This window comes from Balaenoptera musculus, chromosome 20 (genome assembly GCF_009873245.2).
Source record: "Balaenoptera musculus isolate JJ_BM4_2016_0621 chromosome 20, mBalMus1.pri.v3, whole genome shotgun sequence".
NCBI lineage: Eukaryota > Metazoa > Chordata > Mammalia > Artiodactyla > Balaenopteridae > Balaenoptera > Balaenoptera musculus.
The window spans coordinates 48,749,044-48,776,470 of NC_045804.1; the positions used below are offsets into that span (position 1 = coordinate 48,749,044).

The 27,427-nt window shown below is 45.7% G+C and overlaps 4 protein-coding genes and 1 pseudogene across 13 annotated transcripts in view; 2 read left to right on the forward strand and 3 right to left on the reverse strand.

Annotated features, from left to right (window-relative positions):
- Window positions 1-1,944: 1,944 nt before the first annotated feature.
- Window positions 1,945-2,349, reverse strand: C20H17orf100 (chromosome 20 C17orf100 homolog). Its single transcript, XM_036835972.1, is given in 1 exon segment — window positions 1,945-2,349. A coding segment is annotated over 1 exon segment (378 nt). The 5' UTR covers window positions 2,325-2,349; the 3' UTR covers window positions 1,945-1,946.
- Window positions 2,350-2,667: 318 nt separating this feature from the next.
- On the forward strand, window positions 2,668-9,337 carry MED31 (mediator complex subunit 31). 2 transcript variants are annotated; one of them, XM_036835971.1, is made up of 4 exons: window positions 2,668-2,809; window positions 3,696-3,773; window positions 4,238-4,334; window positions 8,961-9,337. In XM_036835971.1, the coding sequence occupies exons 1-4, from the start codon at window positions 2,782-2,784 to the stop codon at window positions 9,151-9,153; spliced, it is 396 nt and encodes a 131-aa protein (XP_036691866.1). In that variant the 5' UTR covers window positions 2,668-2,781; the 3' UTR covers window positions 9,154-9,337. The 2 variants fall into 2 exon arrangements, with proteins under 2 accessions (XP_036691866.1, XP_036691865.1); XM_036835970.1 differs by having other exon boundaries at window positions 8,949-9,331.
- Window positions 9,338-10,390: 1,053 nt separating this feature from the next.
- On the reverse strand, window positions 10,391-12,858 carry TXNDC17 (thioredoxin domain containing 17). 2 transcript variants are annotated; one of them, XM_036835969.1, is made up of 4 exons: window positions 12,423-12,645; window positions 11,777-11,858; window positions 11,270-11,345; window positions 10,391-10,632 (listed from the first exon to the last, which is right to left on the reverse strand). In XM_036835969.1, the coding sequence occupies exons 1-4, from the start codon at window positions 12,565-12,567 to the stop codon at window positions 10,564-10,566; spliced, it is 372 nt and encodes a 123-aa protein (XP_036691864.1). In that variant the 5' UTR covers window positions 12,568-12,645; the 3' UTR covers window positions 10,391-10,563. The 2 variants fall into 2 exon arrangements, with proteins under 2 accessions (XP_036691864.1, XP_036691863.1); XM_036835968.1 differs by lacking the exon at window positions 11,777-11,858 and having other exon boundaries at window positions 12,550-12,858.
- A 62-nt stretch (window positions 12,859-12,920) lies between these two features.
- Window positions 12,921-27,427, forward strand: part of KIAA0753 (KIAA0753 ortholog) — a 60,474-nt gene continuing 45,967 nt past the window's right edge. For 3 of the 8 annotated variants that reach the window (XM_036835947.1, XM_036835940.1, XM_036835945.1), the window contains exons 1-3: window positions 16,310-17,191; window positions 17,870-18,032; window positions 25,557-26,181. In XM_036835947.1, the coding sequence (XP_036691842.1) occupies window positions 17,940-18,032; window positions 25,557-26,181 (718 nt within the window). In that variant the 5' untranslated portion in view covers window positions 16,310-17,191; window positions 17,870-17,939. Of the gene's footprint in view, window positions 13,017-13,447; window positions 13,538-16,309; window positions 17,192-17,869; window positions 18,033-21,609; window positions 21,690-25,556; window positions 26,182-27,427 lie in introns of those variants that run through there. The other 5 variants (XM_036835944.1, XM_036835942.1, XM_036835941.1 and 2 more) reach the window with 5 other exon arrangements.
- On the reverse strand, window positions 20,927-21,683 carry LOC118886347 (annotated as a pseudogene).

Below are 27,427 nucleotides of genomic sequence, written 5' to 3' on the forward strand. Positions count from 1 at the left end.
CGAGATAGACTGGCAGATGATTGTCACTCAGTCCCCTGGCTTTAAATACCATCTATGGACTGACGACCCTACATTTTATATTTCCAGTCCTCACCTTTCTCATGGCAGCCAGCCGCTTGCAGTCAACTCCATTTGGGTATTTGATAGGCATCTGAAACTCAATACGGCCAAAATGGAACTGATTTTTCCTCCTAAACCGATCCTCCCCTAGTATTTCTCAGCCTAGTAAATGGCACCACCATACACCAAACTGCTCAAGTCAAAACTTAGAAGTCATCCTTGATTCTTCTATTTCTCTTTCCCTCACCTTCCATATCCATCAGTCATGTCAGCTCCGCTTCCAGAACACATCCCTAATCTGTGCTCTTTTCTCTAGTTCCACTTCTGCCACCCTAGTATGAGCCACTATCATCTCTTACTGGACCACGCTATTAGCTTCCTAACTAGTTCCTGTTTCCTCTCTGGTCCCCTACACATCAGGGTTTCTCAACCTCACACTATTGACATTTTGGACTAAGTGTGTTAGTCCAAACGTAGTTCCCTTTGCTTGGGGGAGGGGGGCTGTCTTGGGCACTGGTCTCCACTCACTAGATGCCAGTAGCAACTGCCCCCCCCTCCATTGTGACAAACTAAAAAAAGTCTTTAAACATTGCCAACTGTCCCTTGGGGGATAAAAATCACCCCTGAGAACCACTGTCCTAATCCTACACACAGGAACCAGGATATTTTTTAAATGTAAAATGCATCATGTCACTCCCCTGCTGAAAACCCTCCAGCGTCTTCCCATTGACCTTAGAATAAAACCCAAGCTCCTTATTGTGGCTTTCAAGACCCTCTATGAACTGGCCACTGCCTGCTTCTCTAACATCCTCTCTTCCATACAACGCTCTCCCTCCCTAAGCTCCAGCCACACTGGTCTTTTTTCTGCTCCTTGAACAGCCCAAGCTTGCTCCCCTTCACCCCTTGGACTTGGCTGATTCCTCTACCTAAAATGCACTCTCCCCAGACCTTTGCATGACTCATTGTTCACTATACAAGTCCCAGATCAAATGCTGCCTAATCAGCAAGGCCTTCCCTGACCATCCCACCTAAAGAACCCCCTTACATTCTCTATCACATTACCTGTTTATTTCCTTCATAGTGCTAATCACAATAGAAAACTTTCTATTGTCATTTGTTGTCTGCCTTTTCACTAGAGTGTAAGCTCCCCAAGAGCCAGGACCCTGTTTGCCTTGTTCACTGCTACAGCCCAAATGCTAAAATAACACCTGGCACAGAGTAGGTGCTCAATAAATATTCCTCCCCTGTACCTCCTCAAATCACAGGTCAGGTTTCCTTTCTAAGATTATTCTTGACTGTTGATGTAGTTTCACTTTGAACTACATTTGACCTATGTTAAAATGTGTATGGCTCGGGCTACCATGCACAAGGGCTTGGCATAAAGAAAATAACAATTTTGAAACATAAACACAGGCCAACTAATTAATTAAGGAAAGTCTGTTCCTTGCCCCTCAGGTTTGCTGCAGGCATATAATCATTCCACTGGTCATGACTTCAGTTTGCTCTGTCCCTAAATTTGAAGCAGCAAAGGTCGTTCAGGGGCTAAGAATCCAAAACTCACCTGCCTCAGAGGTTCAAACAGCCTCTTTGTCCATCATCTCAATATATACAATATCTAGGGCCCGAAAACTTTTTGTGCTGCCTTCAAGTTAAAATAGTTTACTGGGTGAAAGGCAGGAAAGGATGGTCCAGGGAGCAGCAGTGTCAATGAATGTTGGCTGAGTCCCGAAACCGCAACTTGGCTCTTTCTTAAATTGATTTGTGGTCGGTTTCCAGGAAACCAAAGATGATCGGTCCACCTGGCGGCAGGCTGGCTGCGAACTGGAGGCAATTCTGCCCTGGCCAAGGGCCATGGCCCTCTCGTGACCCCGAGGAAGGAAGCCATTTCATCGGGCCTTTTGGACATTTTGGCGAGCGGCCGGCTGCTCCCGCCGCGGCGGGCTCTCCACGCGGTGCAGAGACGTCTCCACCCGCAGAGACGAGGCCCTGACGCGGCGGGAGGCCGTCTCCGTGCGCTGCGAGGCGGTTTCCACGTGCTGGTATGACACCTCGAAGACGCGAGGGAGCCGTTTCCCAGAGAGGGAGACGGAGCGCCCCTAGCTGCGGCGCTGCGTAGTCTCCACCTGCCGGGAAGACCTCCGCACCTGACGGGAGGACGTCTCCACGCGGTGGGACGAGGTCTCCACGCGGACCGTCGCCGCCTCCTCGTAGCGGGCGGACTCCACCCGGGGCGGAGAGGGCTTTCCCCCAAGGGGTGAGGCCATCTTACAGGGGTAACGGAGCCAAGCAGGCCTCGCGAGGCCCCATTGCCCCACGCTCCTCGACGGATTACGTCACTCGGTGAGGAGTGACATCACATGGCACTGTGACGCAGGTACAGCGGTACCCGAGGGTCCCACGACACAAGGACGTGTAGGAACAGTGGTCCTGGCGGGGGCTGGTAACGGCCCCTCTGAAACCCTGGGTTAGGCCCCGCGATAGGTCAGCCCCCGCATCGCCCCCTAGCCTGTCAGGAGCCCGCGCGGGGGGAGGCGGGGCCGGGCCGGGCCGGGGCGGGCCTGGGATGGGCGGAGCCGCCCGCCCACGCGCGAGTCTCTGCCCGCCTCCCGCATCCCACACTGCACCGCGGCAGGAAGGGGGAGCCGTGGCTTCCGGCACCTCCCCCGCCACTCCTGGCGTTCGCGGTGTCGGCCAGCTGGCTGCATAGCTTCTTTGCTGGTGATGGCAGCACCCGTCGCTATGGAGACAGGTGAGTGGCGCTCCGAGCCGTGCGTTTTGGCAAATAGAACTATCCTGGGCCCAGACACCTGCTCCCGCTTCCCCGGGTTCGCCTTCCAGGCCTAACTCCCCGCAAGGTGATTGTTCGGACTGGGAGGGGCTAGGGCTCTTCTACCGTCTGGAAGGGCGAAGGTAGTTTGGCCTTTTCAGAGTTTGTTTTGTTGGTATATCCTTTCTCCTCACTTGTTATTCAGACACCGACCCCACCGGCTTCCGGTGAGGCTAAAGGAGAGATTTTGGATCATAAACCGCTTCCTCGATTTGTTTTCTGGGTCTTAAATGAGCTTGCATAAGTTTAAAATATCGTCGACAAACTCGTGTATTATTTTGCCACTGACGCGTCTCACCGAAGCACGCGTTCCCTGATCTTGCGTACTCGCCGTGGTCTCTTTCAACTTGCATTCTGAACTTTTCTTGATAGGTTTAGCGTTTGCTTTATTTTTGCTTAGCTTAATCACTTAACAACTTCTAACGCATTATTAAAATAAGGCAAGGCACAGTTACAGCAACTTACCGCAACAGTGGTCAATGTTAAAATCCCAACATAGTGGCTCACGAGTGATAAATGTTCTGCCCCGTGTGTGATTCTGTTTTCTTTGATAACTTGTCTTTAACATTAGAGAATTCATTCATTCCTGATTAAACATTCCTTTTAATCAGGGCTTTGCTTTCCTTAGACTTATAAGGAAGGTTTTTCTCCTCCCTCGCCCAGTTTAGGAAAACATTCACATGCCCTTCTTTATGTAGAAACGTATCTCATCATTAGTCAGGTTTCTTTACTGCTGTTTTCTTTCTACAAATCAGTATTGTATATGGTGACGTTTATTTTGGATGATTTTTGCTATCTTCTCTCCTAGATGATGCTGGAAATCGACTTCGGTTTCAGTTGGAGTTGGAATTTGTGCAGTGTTTAGCCAACCCAAATTACCTTAATTGTAAGTTGTTGAGCACCTCATTGAATTGAGTAGCTATTTATAATTTCTGATAGAAGAGTTGCAATTCATAGTTCCAATTCATAGTTGGCCCTTTGTATCCTCGGATTCAGCTGCAGTTGGTTGAATCTTCCCATTCGGAGGGTGACAATACTGTCATTGTCATTGCGCTATGTTATTTTATATGAGACTTGAGCATCTGTGGGTTTTGGTGTGTGTGGGGTCTCTTAGAACCAGTCCCCTGTGGATCTGAGGGATGACTTTAGTATCTACTTATCGTATCGCTACACTTATATTGGTATATATATAATTGAGCAAACTGGGACTTCTGTCGTGAATTCAACGAGTGTTGGTGGTGGGGATGTTATGTAAGTAAATTCTTTACTTTTATGTTAGGAGTCACAAATCAGTAGTCCAAGGATTGATTTGCTCTACAGGTGTATTTTTTTTTTTTTTATGCCTTTCAGTTCTTGCCCAAAGAGGTTACTTCAAAGACAAAGCTTTTGTTAATTATCTTAAGTACTTGCTTTACTGGAAAGAACCAGAATATGCCAAGTATCTAAAGTAAGTTTAATTTTTATAGTCCTAAATATGTGTGTACTTTATTATACTCCAAAGCACTGATATTTAATAGACTTCTTAGTTTCACATTGGAAAAAATATATTTTGAATCTCTGCACTTCTTTTAGTTGTCTCCATTTTAACACGAGACACACTGATCTCTAACTTTACTTGGATTATTTCAGTAATATACTCACCAGTATCCCTGCTTTCTCCCCGCCATCCCCCACCCCCAGGCCAAACAAAGCAGAACCATTTTCTACACAGAAGCCAACTTGGTATCTTAAAAATATAAATCAAAGCATTCCATTAGAACTCTTCAGTTGCTTCTCATTGCATGCAGAAGAAAATCTAATCTCTTTTCTTGAGCTAAAGACCTATATAATCTAGCCCTGTCTTGTCTGACCTTATCTTATACCACTCACTCCATCTCACTGGATTTCTGACCCCAAGGAACCCACAGTCTATATATGGAATGACATAGCCATAGGCTGAACGTGAAAGACCATAGAAAGGGGTACTTACTTGTAAGGAAGGTTTTCTAGAGGAGGTAGCCTTACCCGAGTCTTAGTAGCTGCTTATTTTATTTTATATATTTTACATAATAAATATATGTATTTATTATTTAAGTTGTGCAATAGATGCTTTCGTTTTAAGGCTTATGAATTGCAAGGAGCATACTATAATCACGAACTTATACCTTTTTTTTTTTTTAATTCTGCTAATTTGCAGTAGTGCTATAGCTTACATTAAAAAAAAAAAAAAATTTATTGATTTATTTGGCTGCGCCAGGTCTTAGTTGCGGCATGCGGGATCTAGTTCCCTGACCAGGGATTGAACCCGGGCCCCGTGCATTGGGAGCGCGGAGTCTTAACCACTGGACTGCCAGGGAAGTCCCTGAACGTATTCCTTTTTAATGGTAAAAAATAAACCGTGAATTCCCACCTGTGCTTTGTCTTAACTAGGTAGTCAAAAAGCAATGGTGAAACTTTTAGTCTTTTTTTTTCCTAAACAAACACAAGTTTGAGAGGAAAATGTTTCAAACTTGTACTCCCACTTTTCTGATCTGTGTCTTATAACAAGGAGGATGTGCGAAGCCCACATCCTCCTGTAGCTTGCAGGACCCTTGGCACCCTTACTGGCCCTTTATAAAGAACCACTTATTCATTTAATAATCCAGAGAAAAGACTTTTTTTATTAGATTGCAACATGTTGTATGTATGTAGACTTAGAGACTCAGTGTTGGACAATGAGCCCTAGACACCATCAAGTTCAGTTTCACCCACAACATTGCTGAGATGGTCATCTACATGCTGGCTGGAGGTTTCCAGTGAGCACATACTACTCCATTCAGGGGCAACCAATTCCATTGTTAGCTAGATGCTAGAAAGTTCTTCCTTGTATTATAATATGATATACCTCCATGTAACTTCAACCCATGTTGAGTTTTGTCCCTGAATTAATCCAGAACCAATCTATGCCCTCTTGAGGAACAGCCATTCAGATATTTAAATTCAAGAGAGGTTGCAAACTAACCCCCATTTCATTTCTGCAAGGTTTTCGTTTAATAGTTGCCAACATTTGAAGATTAGAAAGTTTCATATTTTAATCCAGATTTCTAGCTACTCTTTAAAATTCTGGAAGATCTGGTAACCCCAGGTCTTTGTTCTCCCAGGTCAACCACTGGCTAGAGCAGAGGAGCAGCTGCCTCTTCTAGACAGTTTCCACTATTTTACTAATAGCCACGACTTGCAACTATAATTTATCTCTTACATCTTTTTTTCTCACCTACCTTCAGCCGCTTCTCATGTGCCCACCTTTGGATATTTTGCACTTATGCCTTATGTTTTTCAGCCAAGAGCTAAACACAGGCCTTCAGATGTCAGGGTACGGTGGACCAAATAGCTTTTTTTTCTTCATATGGACATTATACTTCTATTTGTTCAACTTAAGTTTACATTACCTTTTTTGTGGGGGCAGGGAATGAGGGGGCAAGGATTCATATTGTTGACTTGCTGGGAGCTTTATGTCAACTAAAATCTTTCAGTTCTTATTTTCATCAATGCTATTAGTTTAGTTCTCCATTTATTTCTTATTTATTTTTTAAAAATCTAATTGCAGAACTTTCCTTTTGTACCTCTTCTATTTCATCTTGTTGGTTAATGCTATAATTGTAGCCTATTAACATATTTATAATTCCTTATTTTGTCATATAATGTATTCTGAGCATTGTCTCTACAAGTCTGATAAATGGTCGCTGTGTGTCTAAGTTCCAGTTACTGACTAAATGCTACTTGAAGACCATTCTCTTGGTTGTCACATTAACTTATTTTACAGTTGAAGAAACTAAACCTTAAGGGAGTTTGAGTACTTTGTTTGAGGCTACCCAGCTGGAGAATGGCAGAGCTGGTTTCAAACCTAGGTCTTTTTAACTACCAACAATGTCCTCACGAAAAGGAAATAGCCAGGTTAGGTGTGAGTAGGGCTTTCCAGGCTTAGCTGCTGACAATTACAAGCAACTATGTATCTTTGGAGTATAGGAAGCAAATGTGTAATAAGGACAACGTGGTGTAGGGCCCTGCTACTCAATGTGGTCCTCAGACCAGCAACATTGGTATCACTTGGGAGCTTGTTAGAAATGCAGTCCTCAGGCTCCACCCTAGACTTCCTGAATCAGAGTCTGCATTTTAAGAAGTGATTCATGTGTGCATTAAAATTTGAGAGGCACTGCTGTAGTGTACTGTCCCCAAACTTTAGTCATTTGTATACCACTTGTACAATTTTGGCTCTATCTGTGTACTCCCTGTAAGACTTACTGTTTTTTAATTGACTCATTTAAATTTTATGTCTTTTCTATTTGAAATAGTTTTACTTAAAAACAAGTGGAAAAACAGTAAGAAGAATTCCTGTATATTCTTCCCCCAGATATTCTAAATGCAAACCTCTTACATAATCATAGTACAGTGATCAGAATCAGAACATTAACATTGATATATCATCTGATCTTGTTATCTAACCAGCAGACCTCATTCACATTTTGCCAGCTGTCTCACTAATGTCCTGTATCTGGGGCAGTGTCCAGTCTAGGCTCAGATGCTGCATTTTGTTGTCATGTCTTAGTCTCCATTAATCTGAGTTCATCAGTCTTCTTTTTTTTCCCCCCCCCGTAAGTGTGACACAGAAGTAATCTTATATCCTTCTTGGTATATCAGGAGTCATAGGATGTCAATTTGTCCCTCTACGGGTGATATTAATTTTGACCACTTGGTTGAGGTGGTGGCTGCCACTTTTCTCTGTATCAAGTTACTATTTTTCCTTTTGTATTTAATACGTATTTTGTGAGGGAATACTTTGAGACTATGTAAATATCGTTTCATATTTCATTCTTTTACCTAACTTTAGCATCTATGGAAGATACTTGCTTGAAACAGTTTTTACTGTGGTGATTTTCTAATTTCATCATTCTTTATTCATTTATTAGTTGGTATTCAGTTGTAAGGAAGGAACATTTCCTTGTTCCTGATTTATTTATTCATTTATTAGTTGGTATTCAGTTGTAAGGAAGGAACATTTCCTTGTTCCTGATTTATTTATTCACTTAAAAAAGTTACATCAACATGGACTCTTGGATTCTTTATCTTGTGGGTTATAATTATGTATCTTCTTGATCCCAGATATAGCCAGTGGGAGCCCCTTCACATTGGCTCCTGAGTACTTTTGACATATCCCTATAATTTTTTGAGCATTTTTCTTTCTGGCACTACATAATATTCCAGGCTCATCTTGTACTTTCCCTCTGTTAGCCTTAGAATCAGCCATGTCTCCAACCAACCTTGGATAATTCTATATAAAACCCATGATCTGGGCACTCAGTGTGCGCATTGGTGTCATTGCTTCTAGGCCCTCTCAACACACAAAGCTAGAAATTGTGTGTGTATATAAATACCTATTTCTAGATCTGTGTGTGTATGTATATATATATATATATTCAAAGCCATGAGTTCATACTGTTTTCAATTCCAACTCAGTAACAGGATTCATTCTAGCCTTCCCCCTTCCTTATCTGAAACTCTTTTTCTGAGAGCCAGAAATTTGGCTTTCTATCTACAGCATATTTACTTACGTATTTGCTCAACCTTAGAGTATATGTACTTAATTTCAGAATTGTTATATCCCTATGGAAAACTAGAATACAGTATTTGTGCTTAGTTCTTTCTGAGATTGACTCAGTTTTAAAATAAAAGTTGTCTTATCATTGTTTATGGAAAACCAGTAGGTATTAATTAAACACACAATTAATTACTAAAATAAAAAGTGTTCGTGTTCCTCACCTTGGAAACCACCAGAAGAGAATAGCATGCTTTGTCCCCCAATGTTGACTCCGTTTACCAGTTACTGTGTGGTCTTAGGCAAGTTATTTAATCTTTCTGAACTTAAGTTTTCTCACTTTTGAAAATTTTGCTGACTTTTGATGCATAAGCAGGAAAAAAAAAAGAACTGTACTACCAAAGTATACTAAATTAATGTTACAGAAATGGTAGGCTGCAAGATCGTTTTTAGGTGAGTAACTGAACTAGAGCGTGGTATTATTACGTTATGTCGATCACTAACTTACAGACTTAACCCCAGGTACCCTCAGTGTTTACACATGTTAGAACTGCTCCAGTACGAACACTTCCGTAAGGAGCTGGTGAACGCTCAGTGTGCGAAATTTATTGACGAGCAGCAAATCCTGCACTGGCAGCACTATTCTCGGAAGCGCATGCGCCTCCAGCAAGCCCTGGCGGAGCAGCAGCAGCACAACAACGCATCGGGAAAGTGAACGGCTGGATCCGGACCAGGCTCTTAAGACACGTACCTATTGCTTTTGTGCAGTGACGACAAAAAGACTCTTCCTGTGTACCTTTATCGTGGTAGCACCGAGAACCGTTAGTGTGCTATTTAATTGAACTAACTTTTTCTTGTTAATAGATGATTTCTGTTAAACCAGAATTGTTCTACTTTGATTTCCCTGTGGATTTGTAAGCTTTTATTAGTATTTAACACAGTCAGCTGAGTAAGAATCGAAATGTTAGGTGTTTCAGACCAATTTAAGGCAGTGGGGGGCGAGGGAAGGGGAGGGCCACCGAATATCCCAAACTCTAAGCCGAGCTCTGTTTTCATGTACAGTGGGGCCTGGGACAAGTCTGTCTCCTGGAACCTTGCTGTCCCTCAGATCAGCTATCCTGCCCTTCATCTACAGAGTGAGAGGTGTGGAGTAAGTGACCTCTTTACATCAGACAGCAGGAACCGCATAAAGGTTCTTAAATTCTGCAGGGCAGGAGACATACCTGTATCACCAGTTGCTTTGCAAGTGAGTTTTAAGGAAGAATCATTGGTATGTCACTGACCTGGTAATGGCAGGGAGAAGATTGGTGGTTAACTACTAATTGGACTCTTGACCTTAAGACTAGAACAGAGGTGAGGAGCCTCGAACACTTGTGCTCATTTGGGAAAGCTGACCTTTATTTGGCAGATACCATAAACCAGGCACAATGTTAAGTGCTTAGTTGCATTCTCATTTTATCCTCAGAACGATCCATGTTCATAAAGGAGGAAACAGGTTTAGACAGGTTAATGGTTACACAGCTAGTGAGTGATAATCAGTGAGACTGGCTCACAGGCTGGAGTCCTTCCCATCACTAGGTTATATGGTCTCTGACCTCTCTGCCACCCGCCTCATCCCAAGTAGTGAGGCATATTCAGGCAGCTGTAACAAAACTGCCAGCATTAAGCAGAGGCTGGATTAGATGTGCTGTGCTTCCCTTCAGTGGTTAGGTTAAGTTCTACATTCTAAAGCCAAAGAAGGTGTTTTAGGAATAACAGTTCTTTGTAAATTCGTGGAATTTAAGGTAAAAGATCCTAACTCCTTTAGAGATTTGGAAGCTGTCTACTGCACTATTAGGGGCTTTTAGGTATTTCTGTCATCTCCAATAATAGCTTCCTTTGTGCTATTACTGCCACTCCTGAAGACTTATTTTACCTATGGTAGCTTAAGAATACCCATATATTAAAGCAAATTGAGGGTTCATGAGCATTTTAATAGCACTCTCTATTGTTTAGACATGTACCAATTTTTTTACATCATCATTTATTTATTTACTTATTGCTAACATGAATTCAAAGCAAGTATGCACATTCTTTTATACTAGAGCAAATCAGGAAGTAAAGACACAATTGCCATCATCAAATCTTAATCTTCAGAGAACAACATCTCCACGAGGTTGGCCTGAAGACACTCAGATTCTACCAGTTTTTGAGGCTGTAAGAGAACAACAGTCATATCTTAACCCACAGCTACAAAAATGTTATTAGGAGGGGAATGAGTTGTTCTACCTTGAATGACACAAGTCTTGGAACAGAGAAACTATGCTATTCAGAAACTATTAACTAGTTGTAACAAGCTTTATGAAATAGTTAAGATATTTACCTTAAGGTGAGTCATTAAAATACTTGGCTCCGTGGACTAAAACAGGAGACAGGAAGCCCAGCGTCAGCCCTTCCCTTTAACTCTGTAATTTAGGATCCCAGGGCCATGACTAAACTAGAGGACATGCCCTTTCTTTTCATCCAGAATTATGGATTAAGTCAAAAACAACTACTGATGCCACTGTTTTAAGGAATTGTATGTTAACCAGCTTTCTTCAACAGTGCTTACAGAATTTTAAAATAAGAATGGCTTTTAAAAGGCATGAAAAAAACCCTAATATTTGCATTATTAATGACTTATTGGGATAGGCCATAGGGATGGACAGCCATGTGTATTTTGAATACATTCTGAAGAGCAATGTGATACTTGGGATGAAATGTCAAGATCTTTTCAAATTTGAATCCAGAACAAGTTAAGAGTTTTGATAGGGTGAACTGTATCCCCAACACAGTTAAAGAAAGATACTCACTGTTCCATATTTAAGTAGTGTAGGCACTGCAGTTAATTTCAACTTTTTCCTGAAGTCATTATTTGGATCTTTCCAACTATTTCAGAAGGAGAAAGTGATCATGAAAAACATTTACTTGGTTTCTTACATTCTGCTTGGTATTTGATACATTCCCACTTTCAGTCTTTCAGTAAACACTGTTTTTGTTGTAAACATTTTAAAAACCTTGACGTCTACGACATATATTCTCCTGTGCAAAGTTTTCATTGAAGTGAATATATACTAAGATATAAAATAAATATAAAGACAATTAAGTTCTGAACTAACATCAGGCCAAATTATTGAATTACCCTTACCTAATACAAATGGCTGAACATTCAAATTTTTAATTCGTATTTAATATCTTCTAGTTGCTTGACTTATCCGACTGTACCTTAGAACTGGGAACCTGAATCACAAGACCCTTCCCGCCTAAATTTGCAAGAGTCTAGTGCATGTCTGGGAAATAGAGTACACATTGCCACTTACTAAGGTTTTTCTCCTACTTGGCAGTAGATGAACACACATCCTTCACCAACATGCTTCAGCCCCTCTCGGACGACCGGTTCAGCTTTTTAAAAAGGTGATAGAAATAATTACCAACTTTACAATCAGGCACTGATGAACAGCGTCCCTCTCCCCTCCCCTCCTCTCCCCTCAGTCTTGGTAAGTACTCAGACTTTATCCTGCAGTTAACTGAGGAGATTAACAGAAGTCACGTGTTTTTTTCTGATTTTGAGAGCCACTTTAAGGGTAAGGACCCACTCTCAGTCCTGATTTGTCCCCAGGCCACAGCGCCCAGAACAATGAAAGACAAATATTTGCTGACTTATCATAAGGAGACCAATTCACGTCTCCTGTAAGACACTAATCACATTGGGGAAGTGAAAAGTTCTAAATGGACTAGATTCCAAGATTACCCGGGTCGAATGGTAGAAGAGCACTCTTGGCGGGGCGGGAAGGACTTAATAGCAGGAGTCGGGAACAGGGTAGGAAAAGGCAAGATGAGAGCTCAGATCGCCCTGCGGGACTCCGGGAGCAAGACTCCCTCCGCTTCCTCTCCACCCCACTCTGGCCATAGCCTCGGCCTTCCTGCCACTTCCTCTGGGCTGCAGCCCCCGAATCCCGGCCTCACCCTGCACGCAGTCGGGGCACCAGCTTTTGCCTTCGGCGTCCTTAGAACCAGAAAAGTAGGCGAAAATAGTCTTGCCACTGTGCTGCTCCACCGCCTGCGTGAACTCCTCGTAGCCGTACACGCTTACCTCTTCGTAGCGGGCCATCGGGAAAGCGTGCTTCGGAAAGCTAGAGGTGTCTTGGGTTCGGCCGCCGCTGGGAGGAGCTCCATGCGGGGTGGGGCGAAGCTATTTCCGGGTGGGCGGGGAGCTGGGCAGGGCTTGAGGGAGCCAGCCTGGCTCTGAAGTGCTACGGGAGCCTCTGACGGCCAGAACTCCTCCGCACCGTCATTCTGTTTTCTTCTCAGGTCTCTCAGTGCTGGCTGCACCCCGAAACCCCGGCTTCTGCCCCTGTCTGGTCCCGGCCCCAGCCCCATGTGCAGTGGCTGCAAAACCTGCCGCCACGCAGCCCCTGAACCCTTAGGTGGCTCCGGAGCCTTAACGGCTCCCAAGCCGCCCTGCGCCCGTTGCCATGGCGACTGGGCGAGCGGCCGGAAGTGAGGCCTAGTTGCGGCCCCCAGCCCGCTTTCTGGTAGGCGCGCCGCGCCCCAGACCAGGTGGGCTCTGGCCGGAGCTGGGGGGATTGTGGGAAGCCGCGTTAGGAGTCATGGATCTGCGGGAGAGGAGACTTTGACCGAGCTTAGATCCTGCCGCTCGTCGGGCCTAATTACCTTTTCTCCTGCCGAGGCTTTAGTGAGGCCCCGGGACCGGGGGGCGGGCGTCCGGGACTGGGCGGGGGTAGGGGGCTGGGAGGCAGGAAGGCTCCTAGGGCTGGAGCTGAGTGTGTGAGTGCGTGCGTGGAGCCGCCCTGGGAGCCGGTGCTGAGACAGAAAGTGCCCCGGGGCTGCGCTGGGAAGGCGGGAGTCGTCCTGGAGCGATGAGTGGGGCGGCTGGCCCAGGGGTCTTGCCGGGGCTGCGCGGGGGCGAGCTAGCGGCGGAGACGTCGGGCCGCTGCGTGGGGCCCAGCAGGTCCGGGCGCGGAGTCCGGCGGCCGTGGGAGAAGAGACGGGGTGCAGGGACGTCCCGAGGCCGTGGAGGGAGGCGCCGGGCGAGGTCCTCGGTTCGGGGGACGCGCTGTGTGAGTGCGGAAAGGCTGCAGGACTGTCGGCGGCCATGGGGGAGAAGACCTGCAGCGGGAACAGCCCAGGCCGCCGGGGCGAACGAGGCTGGGAGGACACCTGGCACGGCAGGCTCGATGGAGGCTGCAAGGGACCTTGGGACTGTGTGGGTGAACGGGGCAGTGGGGGAACCCCAGGTGGTGGGGCCTGTCGGCTCTGTGTGGGTGACTGGCACTGGGGAGGAGGAGGAGACGTCTTATAGGAGCCCCCGGGGCTGTGAGAGAAAAGGTTGTCCGGGATCTACGGGGCATGAGAGCATTCTGGAACTGTGGTTGAAGGTGCAGGCTATGAGGGCAGCTTCAGGATATGGGGAAGGAAGCAGAGTCGAGCTCCATCCCGTGCCTGCAGGAGAAGGGCCGGTTGAAAGGGGGGTTCCTGGACGGGCTTCGTGGGTAGAGACCAGCCGTGGTGGTCTCACCGGACCGTGGGTGAAAGGACAGGCCAGGACAGTCCCCCGGGCCGCAGGAGTAGCCATAGCTCCGGACCTAGGGGCAGGCTGTGAGAGGGCCTCAGGTTTGTGTGGGCAGGGCCAGGCTGTGAGGATGCCACCTGTGGCTGTGCCTGGGACTCTGGAGGCAAGTTCTGGGATTGCCCCACACCAGTGGGGGAGAAGACAAGCCGTGGCGGTGCCTGGGCCCGTGGAGGGGATAGGCTATGGGGTTGCCCTGGGCTCTTGGGGAAAAGGGCCGACTGGGGGGGTTCCCGGGGCCACTGTGGGGTGGCCTGAGGCTGTGGAGGTACCTAGAGCTGTGGAGGGAGAGCCCGGCGGCGGGGCTGCTCCAGGTCTGCGGGGGAGGGAGCAGGCAGCGCAGGTGCCTGTCTTTGGGGATACCCCAGGCTTAGGGGGAAGGGGGTGGACCGCAGGGGTGCCCAGAGCTGCGCGGGAGGAAACTCCTTTTGTGGGTGCCCCAGCCGCGTGGCGGAGGAGACAAGCCGTGGAGGAGACAGACGCCGGGCTTCTCCCTGGCCTGTGGGGCACCGGACAGCCCATAGGGGTGCCTTGTGCGATTGGAGCGGGAACGAGATGTCGGGGTGAGCCAGGATTTGGGGAGAGGGGGCAGGCTGTGTGGGTGGAGACAGGCTCTGGGGGCGACTCCGGGTCCCGGGAAGCTGCACAGCCTGCAGAGGTGTCTGGTCCTGATGAGCAGGAGGCAGGTCCTGGGGGCGCTCCAGGCCTGTGGGACATAGGACAGCCTATGGGAGTACCTAGGGCTCTGGGGCCAGAGACAGGCTGTGGGAGTGTCCGGGGTCCGTGGGGAATGGAACAGCCTGTGAGGGTGTCCCAGGCTCCGGTGGTAGCGGGAGCTGTGGGAGAACGGACTAGCGGCGGTGGTGTTACAGGCCTGTGGGCTAGGCAGCAGGCTCTGGGGGTGCCCCCGGCTGATGCAGTGCTGCGGGCTGTCAGGGAGGAGACCTGCGGTGGGAATGTCTTGAGTCTGTGGGAAAGGAGGCGGGCTCTGGGGGGGCCAGAGGCTCCGGTGCCTGCAGCTTTAGGGGGACCCGGGTCTGTGGATCAGGAGGCTGTCTGTGGGGATGCCTCATGTCTCTGCATGAGAAGACAGGCCGCGGGGCTCTCTGAGGCAGTGGGGTCGCCAGAGGCAGCAGGTGTGTCCAAGCACAGGAGTGCTCCAGCAGGGGTGCCCACAGCTGTGTGTACCTCTGGGTCTGGAAGCGTACCTGCCAGGGTGCCTGCCGCTGTGTGGGTGCCTGGCTCTGTGTGTCAGGAAGGCGGCTCCAGGGATGACTCGAACCTGTGGGGAGAGGTTCATACTGCCAGGATACCCTTGGCTTCAGGGGTACCTATGGCTCCCCAGGAGCTGTGGTCTGTGGGAGAGGATACTGGTTGTGAGGCTTCCCCAGGATCATGGGGAAAGAGACAGAGTGCTAGGGTTCCTGTGGCTGCTGAGGTGCCCACGGCTCCTCGGGTACCTGGTCCCCTGGGGGTGGAGACTGGCTCTGGGGGTTTCTCACGCTTGCCAGGGAGGGGACAGACTGCAGGAGTACCTCTGACTGCAGGGGTGTCCACAGCTGCTTCGGCCCCTGGGCCGCTGGTGGGTGATGCCAGCTCTGGGGATGGCTTAGGGGTATGGGGAAGGGGACAGGCGACTGAGGTGCCCACTGCTGTCAGGGCTTCAGGACCTGCGGACGGGGAGGCTGACTCTGAAGGCGTTGCAGGCCTATGGAGAAGGAGAGCCGACGGAGCCATCCCTGGGGCTGTGAGGGTACCTCTGTCTTTGGGGGTGCTTGCAGCTGTAGGAGTTCCCACGGCGGGGCGCCGGCCTGCCGCAGTGTGGGTGACTGGGTCTGCAGGAGAAGAACCCAGTGCGGCTGTCTCCGGCCTCACGACGGGGAGGAGGCCGTCCGCAGAGGGCCCCGGGGCTCCAGGGCGGGAGACAGGAGGTAGAAGTGTCCTGGGGCTGCCGGGGTGGGTGTCTTACACCTGTGGGCATGGGACCAGGTTATGGAGCTGCCCAAGGTCTGCGGGGGAAGAACCGGACTCTGAGAACGTGCCAGGGGTGTCCAGGACAGGCACGGCTGCGGGGGTGAATGAAGCCGAGGAAGTGCCTCCGTTTTCAAGGGAGGAGACAGGCGTTGGCCACTTGAGAGATCATACACAGCAGGGTGGGATGAGACAGGCTGCAGGAGGGTCTAGAATCAGAGGGAGGGGGAACAATTTGGGAGAAAATTGTGAGGGGGAGGACAGATTGAGGGGTGCATTCCAGTAGTATATATAGGGAACAAGTTGGGGGACCCTGGGGCTCTTTGGGAGGGAACAGGTTGGGGGGAGATTTGTTCTGGGTTATGGATGAAGGCACAGGCCGTAAGGGTGTCTCAGGATTGGGGAGAGAGATACTTCGTGGAGATGCCTCACCGTATATGGGATAACACATTGGGAGGTTTCCGGGCACAATGGGAAAGGGACAGGTTGCAAGGAGAGGGGTGTCCCAGGACTTTGTATAGGGGAACGGTTCGGGGTGGGTGTCCCTGGACTTTGTGTGTGTATGTGCTTGTGTGTGTGTGTAGCGTCACTCGAGGTGTCCTGGAACTGTGGGGATCACCTGGCTTCTTCCTGTTGGAGAACGGACTGTTAGGCCTTTGGCATCCAGGGGGAAAGTACTGACCACGTACAAGCCGCAGATGCCCAGGCCCCAATTCTGCAGGCTCCTTCATTCTGCGGCTCCGGCCCCTGGGCTGTGGAGATGTCAAGCCAGTTGGGATTGCCTCACTCGGGTGCCTCCTCCCATCTTCGCTTTTGATCATGTCTCTACAGCCTTAGAAATAAGGAATCTTTATACTTCTACAGATATGTCAGTCTTTAAGCAAATCCAGTCTACAATCCTTGAGTTTATTCAAAAGCTTAAATTAGGGATCTCTTAAAAAAACCTGAATTTCCCAGTTGATTTCCAATGGGATTCTTTGAGAGGACAAGCTCCCCCATGCAGTTAACACTAGTTGGTTTATGGAAGATCTGCTTAATTCGACAAATGTTGAGTTAAATTGTCCACTATGCTCAAAGCACTGTTGTGGGGAATCTCAGAGAAGAGCAAGACAAGGCCCTAACCCTCCAGGAACCTTGTCTAGCTGGGAAGATGAGACAGATACCTGTGAAATAGGTAAATAACGACATGAGCAAGTGTGTGCGTGCAGGGGCAGTAGTGCGTATGAGGAGGCATTCAGAATAGGGAGGGGCACTGGTGCGTGTGTCGCTTACCAAACGCTCTCATCTGTTAGACACTATGTGAATATAGGGTGGGGGGAGTTGGGGGGAAATTGAAGATGTACAGAGGTCATTCAGCTAGTTAATGGCAGTTCCTGGCGTCAGTCTACGTACTCCGATGCCACAGGTTTACTTAGAGTCATTCAGAGTTATGTCCTTTTGAGCTACCTAGAAGAGTGAAGCGTACTGCTTTTTGGTTAGTAGTTAGGATTTATTAATGTACGCTGTATATCCATAAAACTTCCTTGTGGGAAAGTGCTTGTTGGCCGTAGCAGAGCTCTGTCTTTGGAATAACGTCTTATCGGCAACCTTTGAGATGTGAAATTTGGAATGAAAAGGGCTCAAGAGATAGTCATTAAGCTAGTGTGTCCCCTATTCGCTTGGAAGGTAGAATTTCAAAAGTGTAGTTGTAAGTGGAAGAAACTATCATATACCTGTCCTTAAGCATTCACTCTGTAGTATGAGGGGGCTGGGGACTACTAGAATATTGTTACATGAGCATGGCATTGTGTTTTACTTATTCTTTCCTTTTGTTTGAATACAGTTGGTCTGAAAGTACTTTCTTTTATTTTAGGCAACGATTTTAGGAGAGAACTGTTGGCTGATGACTGAGCTTTCACTATTGTGCTGCACTTTCTGACGTGATGGGATCAGGCAGACCAGCCTCAGCCTGTGTTCATCTAGCATCTAGTGTCCAACTGGATGGGAGGAGTGACCCCAGGAAACTTCCGACCCAGGTAGTTTCGTTTCATTTTTCTCTTCAGAGTTTTGTTATGAAACATTTCAGACAAAGAAAAGGACAATGAACACGTTTTAAATCACCTTTTAGATTTAACCATTATCACACCTAAGAAAATGGACAAAAAATAATTCCCTAATATTATCTAATAACCAGTCTTCATTCAGCTTCACCCAGTTGTCCCCAAAATGTCTTTTCCCTCAGCACTGTATTTACGCAAATCTTCAAACATACAACAAACAGAATTTTACAGTGAACCTGTAGATTCCATTACTATTTCACGTGTTTGTTCCATTGCATATCTGTCCTTCAGTCCATCCCTCTAGAATCCATTCATCAATCCCTCATACTTTTGGACTCAGATCAAAATAAATTGCAGGGGCTTCCCTGGCGGCGCAGTGGATAAGAATCTGCCTGCCAAGGCAGAGGACACGGGTTCAGCCCTGGCCTGGGAAGATCCTGCATGCCATGGAGCAACTAAGCCCGTGCGCCACAACTACTGAGCCTGCGCTCTAGAGCCCGTGAGCCACAACTACTGAGCCCGCGTGCCACAACTACTGAAGCCCACATGCCTAGAGCCCGTGCTTTGCAACAAGAGAAGCCACTGCAATGAGAAGCCCACGCACTGCAAAGAAGAGTAGCCCCTGCTCGCCACAACTACAGAAAGCCCGCGTGCAGCAACAAACGCCCAACACAGCCAAAAATAAATAAATAAAATAAATAAATAAATTGCAGACCCTGAGTACCCTGAGTACTTGAGCATGTGTATCATATACTAGAATTCATTCATTTTTAAAGATTTTTTTTTTTTTGATGTGGATCATTTTTAAATGGTCTTTATTGAATTTGATACAATATTGCTTCTGTTCTGTGCTTTGGTTTTTTGGCCCGAGGCATGTGGGATCTTAGCTCCCTGACCAGGGATTGAACCCACACCCCCTGCACTGGAAGGCAAAGTCTTAACCACTGGACCGCCAGGGAAGCCCCCTAGAATTCATTCTTTGTTTACCATTTTTTTCTTTTGATGTACATTTTACATCTGCAACAAATACACTGAAATGTATACATCTTGTCACATTTGCTGAGTTTTGACAAGTGTATACACATGTATAACTCATACCACAATCAGGATACAGATCATTTACATTACCCCAGAAAGTTCTCTTGTGCCCCTTCCTAGTCAGTCCCACCTCAAGCCTCCACAGGCAACCACTATTCTGATTTTTTTTCAACATAGATTAGTTTTCTTTGTTCTAGAACTTCATGTAAGCAGAGTCATATACTATGTACTCTTTTGTGTGAGGCTTCTTTCACTGGGTATGTTTCTGAGATTTGGTGTAATATTTCTGAGATTCATTCACCTTGCTGCACGTATCAGTAGTTTGTTACTTTTGAATACTGAGTAGTGTTCCATAGTAAATGTGTACCACTGTTTATTCATTCTCCAGTTGATGGACACCTGGGCTGTTTGGGTCACTATGAATGAAACGGCTATGAACATTCTTGTACAGATCTTTTTGTTAACATGTTTTCATTTCTCTTGGGTAAATACCTGGAAGTAAAATTGCTGGGTCATAGGGTAGGTGTATGTTTAGTTTTTTAACAAACCAACAGACCTTTTTCCAAAGTGGTTGTACCATTTTATTTTCCTACCAGTAATGAATGAGAGCTCCAGTTGCTCCACATCTTTGCCAGAATTTGCTGGTGTTTTTAAATTATATATATTTTTTAATTACACCATTCTGGTGGGTGTATAGTAATATCTCAAAGAAAAACTTTTTTTAAATTTTCACATAATTTCAGACTGACAGAAAAGCTGCAAGAATAGTACACAGAATTCCTGGATACTCTTCTCCCAGATTCCCCAAATGTTAGCATTTTATTACATTTTCCCTCCCTCTGTCTCTCCCTCCTTCCTTTTTTTTCTCTCTGTCTCGCTACACACACACACACACACAAAATTATTTTCTAAACTGGTTAAGTTACAAACATGATGCCCTTTTGCCCCTAAGTACTTTTTTTTTTTTTTTTTAATTCTTTTTTTTTTTTTGGCTGTGTTGGGTCTTCGTTGCTGCGTGCGGGCTTTCTCTAGTTGAGGCGAGTGGGGGCTACTCTTACTTGCGGTGCACGGGCTTCTCATTGCGGTGGCTTCTCCTGTTGCGGAGCATGGGCTGTAGGCTCACAGGCTTCAGTAGTGACTCGTGGGCTCTAGAGCGCAGGCTCAGTAGTTGTGGCTCATGGGCTTAGTTACCCCGCGGCATGTGGGATCTTCCCGGACCAGGGCTCGAACCCACGTCCCCTGCATTGGCAGGCGGATTCTTTTGCTTGTATAATCATGGTACAGTGATCAAAATCAGGAAATTAACATCAAATGATGCTATCATGTAACCTACAGACCTCACTGAGATTTTGTTAATTGTTCCAATAATGTCCTTCATAGTGAAAGAAAATCTAAGATCATGAGTTTCGTTGTCATGTTTCTTTAGTTTCCTTTAATCTGAACGATTTTTGAGTCTGTCTTTGTATTTCATAACATTGACATTTTTGAAAAATACGGACTTGTTATTTGAGGATTTCCTCTCATTTTGGGTTTGTCTGAAATTTTCTTATAATTACGTTCAGGTTATGCACTTGCGGTGGGAAAACCACCAAGGTGATGCTGAATTCTTCTCAGTGCATCATATCAGGAGGTACACGCTGTCGATTTAGTCCCATTACTGACAATGTTAACTTTAATTATTTGATTAAGGTGGTGTCTGCCAAGTTTTCCATTGTAAAGTTACTCTTTTGCCTTTTGTAATTGGAGTATCTGTCTTTGAGACTCTGTTAATATCCTTTTATTCCCCAAACTTCATTTGCTAGTTTAGCATTCACTGATGATTTTTTTTTTTCTTTTTAATGGTGGGAGTATGGTTTACTAAGCTGTGCCTTAGTACAGGCGCTGGGGCTTGCCCATGGTGCTCTTAATGTACAAAGCCCGAACGTTCTGCCAGTTTTTCTTGAGCAATGACACCAGGAAGTTGACAGCTAAGTGGATGTTGTATGCAAGCTCATCATCTGTCATTTTCATGTGGCCAGCAGCCACTGCCAGACACGGCACCTTCTTCATCTGGAACTTGATTGTGGACTTCACTTCATCAACTTTGGCCACCATGTTCTCATTGTGGGTCAGCAAGGAAGGGAACTTGCCAGCCTTATTCAGGCCTGGGCCCAGGATTCGTGGGATCTGCTTGATCATAGACTCTGAAGCCAAAAAGGCATCATACTTCTTGGCCAGCTTCTTGACCAGTTTCTTATTCTTGTTGAGTTTCTTCAGGGCCTCGACGTCCACGTGGGGGATATCCGCAGCCTTGGCCTCATCACAGTGCTGCTGGCCCCCCAGAACACATACGGAAAACTTGGGGCGGGGAGTGGACTTAAGCCTGACGGTGCCTGAGAAGCGTTTGTCCTTCTGAGGGTCATGTTCTTCAGGCTGATCTGCAGCTCCACCGTCTCCAGAAACTTCCAGCGTTTGCACTGGTTCCCATGCAGGACTTCCTGCACCGCCTCGTAGAGGGTGTCTCAGGAGACTTTGCTGCTCGTGGTCCCTCGCGCTGTGATAACCGGAGAAGAGCTCATTGATGATTTTTGCCGGAATCAATTTTTTATTATGATGGTAGGCAAGTGGTGACTTATTTATTTATTTATATCAGAACAGACTTTTAGATTGTTACTTAATTCAGTATGATATTCAAATGGTCTCTGATTTGGCCAGTGAAATGAGAGTCACTTCAAGCTGATTCCAGTGTCCCTTTCACGTTTCCATCAATCTTTGACCACTTTTTGCTATAAAAAGATATTCCAGGCTCAGCATAATTTTCCCCTGTCCCAGCCCTAGAATCAGCCATTTATCAAAGGAGACTTCATCCCTTTGGTGGAGAATGGATTTTAGGAATCAGCGTCCGGGTACTTGATATGCTCATTGGTTCTCGGATGTCAGTGTTTCTCTCATATGCCCTCTCAGAGGACATAACTGGGAAGTAGATGTATATAGTTGTGTGCCTGTACACACATTCGTATGCAGATCTGCACTTCTTCCTTCCCCCCTCCTCTCTCTTACTCCATTCTTTCCTCCCTTTCCATGTGTCTGTTTGTCTATCTGCCTATCTGTCTATATTAAACCCATGAGTTCACACAGCTGTCTCCAGTCCAATCCAACACTTCCCATTTGTAACTCCCATATTCAACAGTGTGAAACCAGTCTCTGGTTATCCACAGTATGCGTACTCATTTGCTCAATCCTAGAATGTACAAAACTGTTTGAGAATTGCAATCCATGCCTCCGCAAAAAAAGAACCCTAGGGCTTCCCTGGTGGCGCAGTGGTTGAGAATCTGCCTGCCAATGCAGGGGACACGGGTTCAAGCCCTGGTCTGGGAAGATCCCACATGCCACGGAGCAACTGGGCCCATGAGCCACAATTACTGAGCCTGCGCGTCTGGAGCCTGTGCTCAGCAACAAGAGAGGCCGCGATGGTGAGAGGCCCGCGCACCGCGATGAAGAGTGTCCCCACTTGCCGCAACTAGAGAAAGCCCTCACACAGAAACGAAGACTCAACACAGTCATAAATAAATAAATAAAAGAACGTGAATTTCTAAAAAAAAAAAAAAAAAAAAAGAACCCTATAAATTAGAGTTCAGTATTTGTTTAGAGAACTTTTTGTCTTTAGCCTGAGGGCATATAGTCCAAATGCTATGTTCAAAAGTTAATTGGATTGTTTTTTTTTTTTTTTTAACCTTCACTTTTTAGTGTGGTTATGTTAGTCATCTGAACTTCATTTTGGTTCGTTGGTTTCTGTTAGTATTTATTTTTAGGGTTTTCCTTCATCCGTATGAATTTTATTTACTGTCTTCCTCCCTTTCTCCCTCCCTTCTTCTCTTCCTTCCTGTCTCTCTAGTATGTGGGAAACATTAACGTGGTTCCAAACAAACGTGTGCAAAAAGGAACATTCAGTGAAGTATTAGCGCCCCCCACCCCAATTCCCTCTATCCTTTCCACCCAATTCCTACCCACACCGTGTAGATACCTAATCTTATTATTCTCTGATTTTTCTTCCCTGTGTTTCTTTCTGCACAAATGATCAGATGTGTGTGTGCTTTCTCATGAAGTACTTCTCCCCTTTTTTGAAGGGTGGAATATTACAGATACTCTTTTTTGCACTTTGCTCTTTTCACTGAACAGCATATCTGAGAAATCCCTCCGCATGAGTTCATACACATCTTCCTCATTCTTAACATCTTCATAGTACTCCTCTGTGTGGATGTAGCATGGTTTCTTTGGTTTTATTTTATTTATTTATTTATGGCTGCGTTGGGTCTTTGTTGCTGAGTGCGGGCTTTTAGTTGCAGCGAGTGGGAGCTACTCTTCGTTGTGGTGCGCAGGCTTCTCATTGCGGTGGCTTCTCTTGTTGGGGAGCACGGGCTCTAGGCACGTGGGCTTCAGTAGTTGTGGCACACGGGCTCAGTAGTTGTGGCTTGAGGGCTCTAGAGCGCAGGCTCAGTAGTTGTGGCACACAGGCCTAGTTGCTCTGCGACATGTGGGATCTTCCTGGACCAGGGCTCGGACCTGTGTCCCCTGCATTGGCAGGCGGATTCTTAACTACTGCGCCACCAGAGAAGTCCAGGATATAGCACAGTTTGAGACACTCTTCTACATAGGCATTTAGGTCAATTCCAATACTTGGCAGTTACAATAGAGCACTGAGTAACCCTGTGCATATGTATTGTTGGGGGTGTATCGTCAGGATAAATTCCTGGAAGTGAGACTGCTCTGTCAAAAGGCAAACGCATGTGTGGTTTTGTTTGCTGTTGCCGGAGTCCCGTCTCTGAGGGTTGTGCTCCCACCAGCATCCTGTGAGAAGGCCTGTTTTCCCAGTCTTGCCAACAGCATGTGTTGTTATATCTCTTAATTTTTGCTGATCTGTTGCTGTCTCAGTGTATTTTTAATTTGTGTTTTTATGAACTTGACGAACTTTTCATATATTTAAGGGCCATGTTTCTTTTGTTGTTGTTAGTTGTCTGTTCATGTGTTTTCACCATTTTCTACTGAGTTTTGGTCTTCTTTCATCTCAATTTACAAATATTTTTCTTCCAGTTCTTTGACTTTGTTTATGGTGTTTTTAAACCATAAAAAACAGAAGTAGTTTAAAAAATTTTTATTTTAATGTAGTAAAAATTATCACTCTTTTATTGCATATGGATTTTGAGTCACAGTTAGAAAGCCTTTCCCTACACCCAGGTTAAAGAGGAATTCATTCATTCATTTTTTTTTTTTTTCTAGTACTTATATGAAATCCCCTAGGTATTTTAGGTTATTTTTACTTTTGGGGAAGATTTCTCCAATAAGGCCATAAGTTCCAAGTATTGTTCCTCATTCTGTGCACCTTTCAGATGGTAATTATTTTTTTTCTCTCTCATCTCTACTTTTTTTCCCTAAAATACTTTCCTGAAGTTTTATCACACTGGGTTAGTTTAAACTAACTCTTCATACACATGATTGTATAAACACATGTTCTTGTGTGTGCTGTGAGAGTTGGGGAGCCGTCTCAAGAATAAAGGCATCATAGCACAGGCGGCACTGGGTTTGCATGCACGGATTCTCCTAGTGCTGTTTACCTGCCATGGACAGGTCCAAAGCCACAGAATTGTTTGCTCCCTTTGACATAGTAATCGCAGAACAGATAATTTATCCTAAGGAAATAATTTAAAAACAAAAAAACTAAATGCATGGGAATATTAGTTGAAGTACTATTTCTGTTAGTGGAAAAGCTGAAACAATCTAAATGTTTAATAATAAAGTTATAGTTAGGTTAAGCATGAAAAGGCCATTCATTGGATTTTGGAAAATGCAACTGTGAAAAATAATGAAAACTGTGGGAGTATGGAAACATGCCTATGTTTGTTAAGTGAAAAACAAAACCTGTGTCTATCATGATTTTAACTAACAAAGACTTAAACCTGCGTAAGAAGGTGAAGTGGACTGTTTAGAGCAAGATGCACTTAGGTGTAGGATAAGAGATGTGGTCTAACCACCAGACGAAAAATCTCAGGAAGAGTATTGTCAGTGGCTTAGGTTCTGTGTGGCACATCTGTGGAGCAATTTTCAGGAACACTCATAATGAATTGTACTGATCACTTGCTGGAAACTGACATTTTGATACAGGGCAGAAGTCCATCACTGGGGAGTTGAGGAACTTACTGGTTCTGTTTGAAGCTTTCTGAGTTGACTTTGTGAGGAGGATTCTAGTATGCTACTAGTAAACCAGAAGTATAATACTGGGGACTGGGTGATTGTAGGATAGAACCAGGGGTGTGTGGTTAATTCAAGGGTGTGTGAGAGTAGCTGATTCTATCAGTACAACAGGAAAATACCTCTTAGCACTAATAATCGTGTGGGTGAAATGTTAGAAACTTGATTATAGATACATACTAACTCTGCAATATGTTATTTCTCTAATGTGTGCTTACTTTTATTTTTTTTTTAAAGAACCAGCTGCAGTTTAATAGGAATGTTCCTACACATTCAAGCAACTTGGCAATCCGATATTCTTGCCCACATGGAATTAGAATTGAAAAACTGAAGCCCTCATACAATGAGTCATACCATTGTAGAGATTCGGGTTTTAGAGACGGTCCTGACCTAAGCAGTTCTGTTTCATTTTCTGTCATATCAGAAGAGAGACTTAGCTATGCCGTCCATCTAGCCAAAAGAGATGTAAAACGAAGACAACTTGAAGAACATATAAAAGAACACCATCTCAGAAGTCAGCCCCAAATCTTTCAGAAATGTGGACACTCTAACCATAAAATATCTGACCATAGAGTGGAAAGGAAGGAATCAAAGAGTCGGGAAGTCTGTCACGGCAGCCGCCAGCCATCCAAAGTAGAAATTTCCAGCTCAGGTGCCAAGGTATACCTGTACACATCTCATCCAGGACAGTCAGACCTCACCATGCCAAATTCGCCACCCACTCGTGATCCAGGACTTCAGCCACATGCCAGGATAGGTGACCACAAAAGCCTATGCGGACACAAAAGCCTGCTGGAAGTTCAGCGACTCCAGAAAGAATTGAGCAGTTGTATCCATAAAATTGAAGAATTAACTAAAAAAGGTGAGAAAAATTGGACTCTTGACTTTGAAAAGATGCTATGAGAGGGTATAGTCCAAATACATTCTTCAGGACCCTCGCCCCCGTCACATTCCATTCTCTCCTTCTGTCACTAGAGTGAGCACTCATGACAAGACAGGTGGACTTTGAGTTTGACCAGTGTCTTTTTTTCTGATGAGTTTGCCCTGCCCTAGCCCCTCTTTCCAGCAGAGGCACCTGAAAGAGCCCCTTTTCCTTAGGCTGTACTTGGTAAGTCGACTGACTGAGGGCCCCGCCTAGTAATTGCGGTACCTGTTGTCTGAAGCTTAGGTCTTCTAGCACCTGAGTGCAAGTTATCCTGTAATGTGTTGCTTCTGTATCCAGAAGTCCTTCTGGAAAAATTATTTTTAATGTGTTCAGAAAAGAACATAATACCTGTATATTGTAGCTAAAACCAGTTCTAACTTAGGCAGTGTTTGGATGAGTACACAGCAGTGATGGGGAGTTATGGATATACGTATAAAATATCTGACCACAGGGTAGAAAGGAAGGTGTATAATCCTCATATACTGTTCTCTACAGTTTTTCAGTGTTCCCTATGCCCTTGCATTTCCCTGGGGAGTAGAAGATTGATTGCACATGGAAAATTTGGGGTTACCATAGCTAACAAGTAGGGGGATCAAGCCTAGCTTTCCGACTGCAAGGAATAGGGAGTTAACATCCAAAGGAGCTACTGTGCTAAGATAACACATAGTCTACCATGATCTTTTGCACTATAAAGTCAAGTAATATATGTATATGTGTGCGTGTGCATGTTATGTAAGGAATTTAAGGTGCCTTACAAAAACAGATTGAATAAAATAGAACAAAAATATGTAAATGAGGATATTTTGGCACAGGAAAAAATAAGGAAAGGAAAAACAACATTTATTAGGAATGGGTTACAGATTTGTTTCTGAGCTTCCTCACAGTCAGCTAACCAGGGAAATGTGATCAATTGCAGAATTTACAAAGAAAAAGACAGTTGTCTAAGGAAAAAAATTATACCACGTATTGAGGCTGGAAAAAAATTTCTCTGGTGGGTCTTCATAAAGAGTATGTTGTGTAATATGAACAAGTGGAAAACGTTCCTACCTCGGAATAACAGCAGCAGCGTGTGGCTCGTTTCTCCTGACATCGCTCGGTGGCGGTCTGCGGCATGACCCCACGGCATAGTTTGGTGGAAACCATGCTACGAGGGGAGCAGAGCCACGAGGCCCGCTGCTCTGGT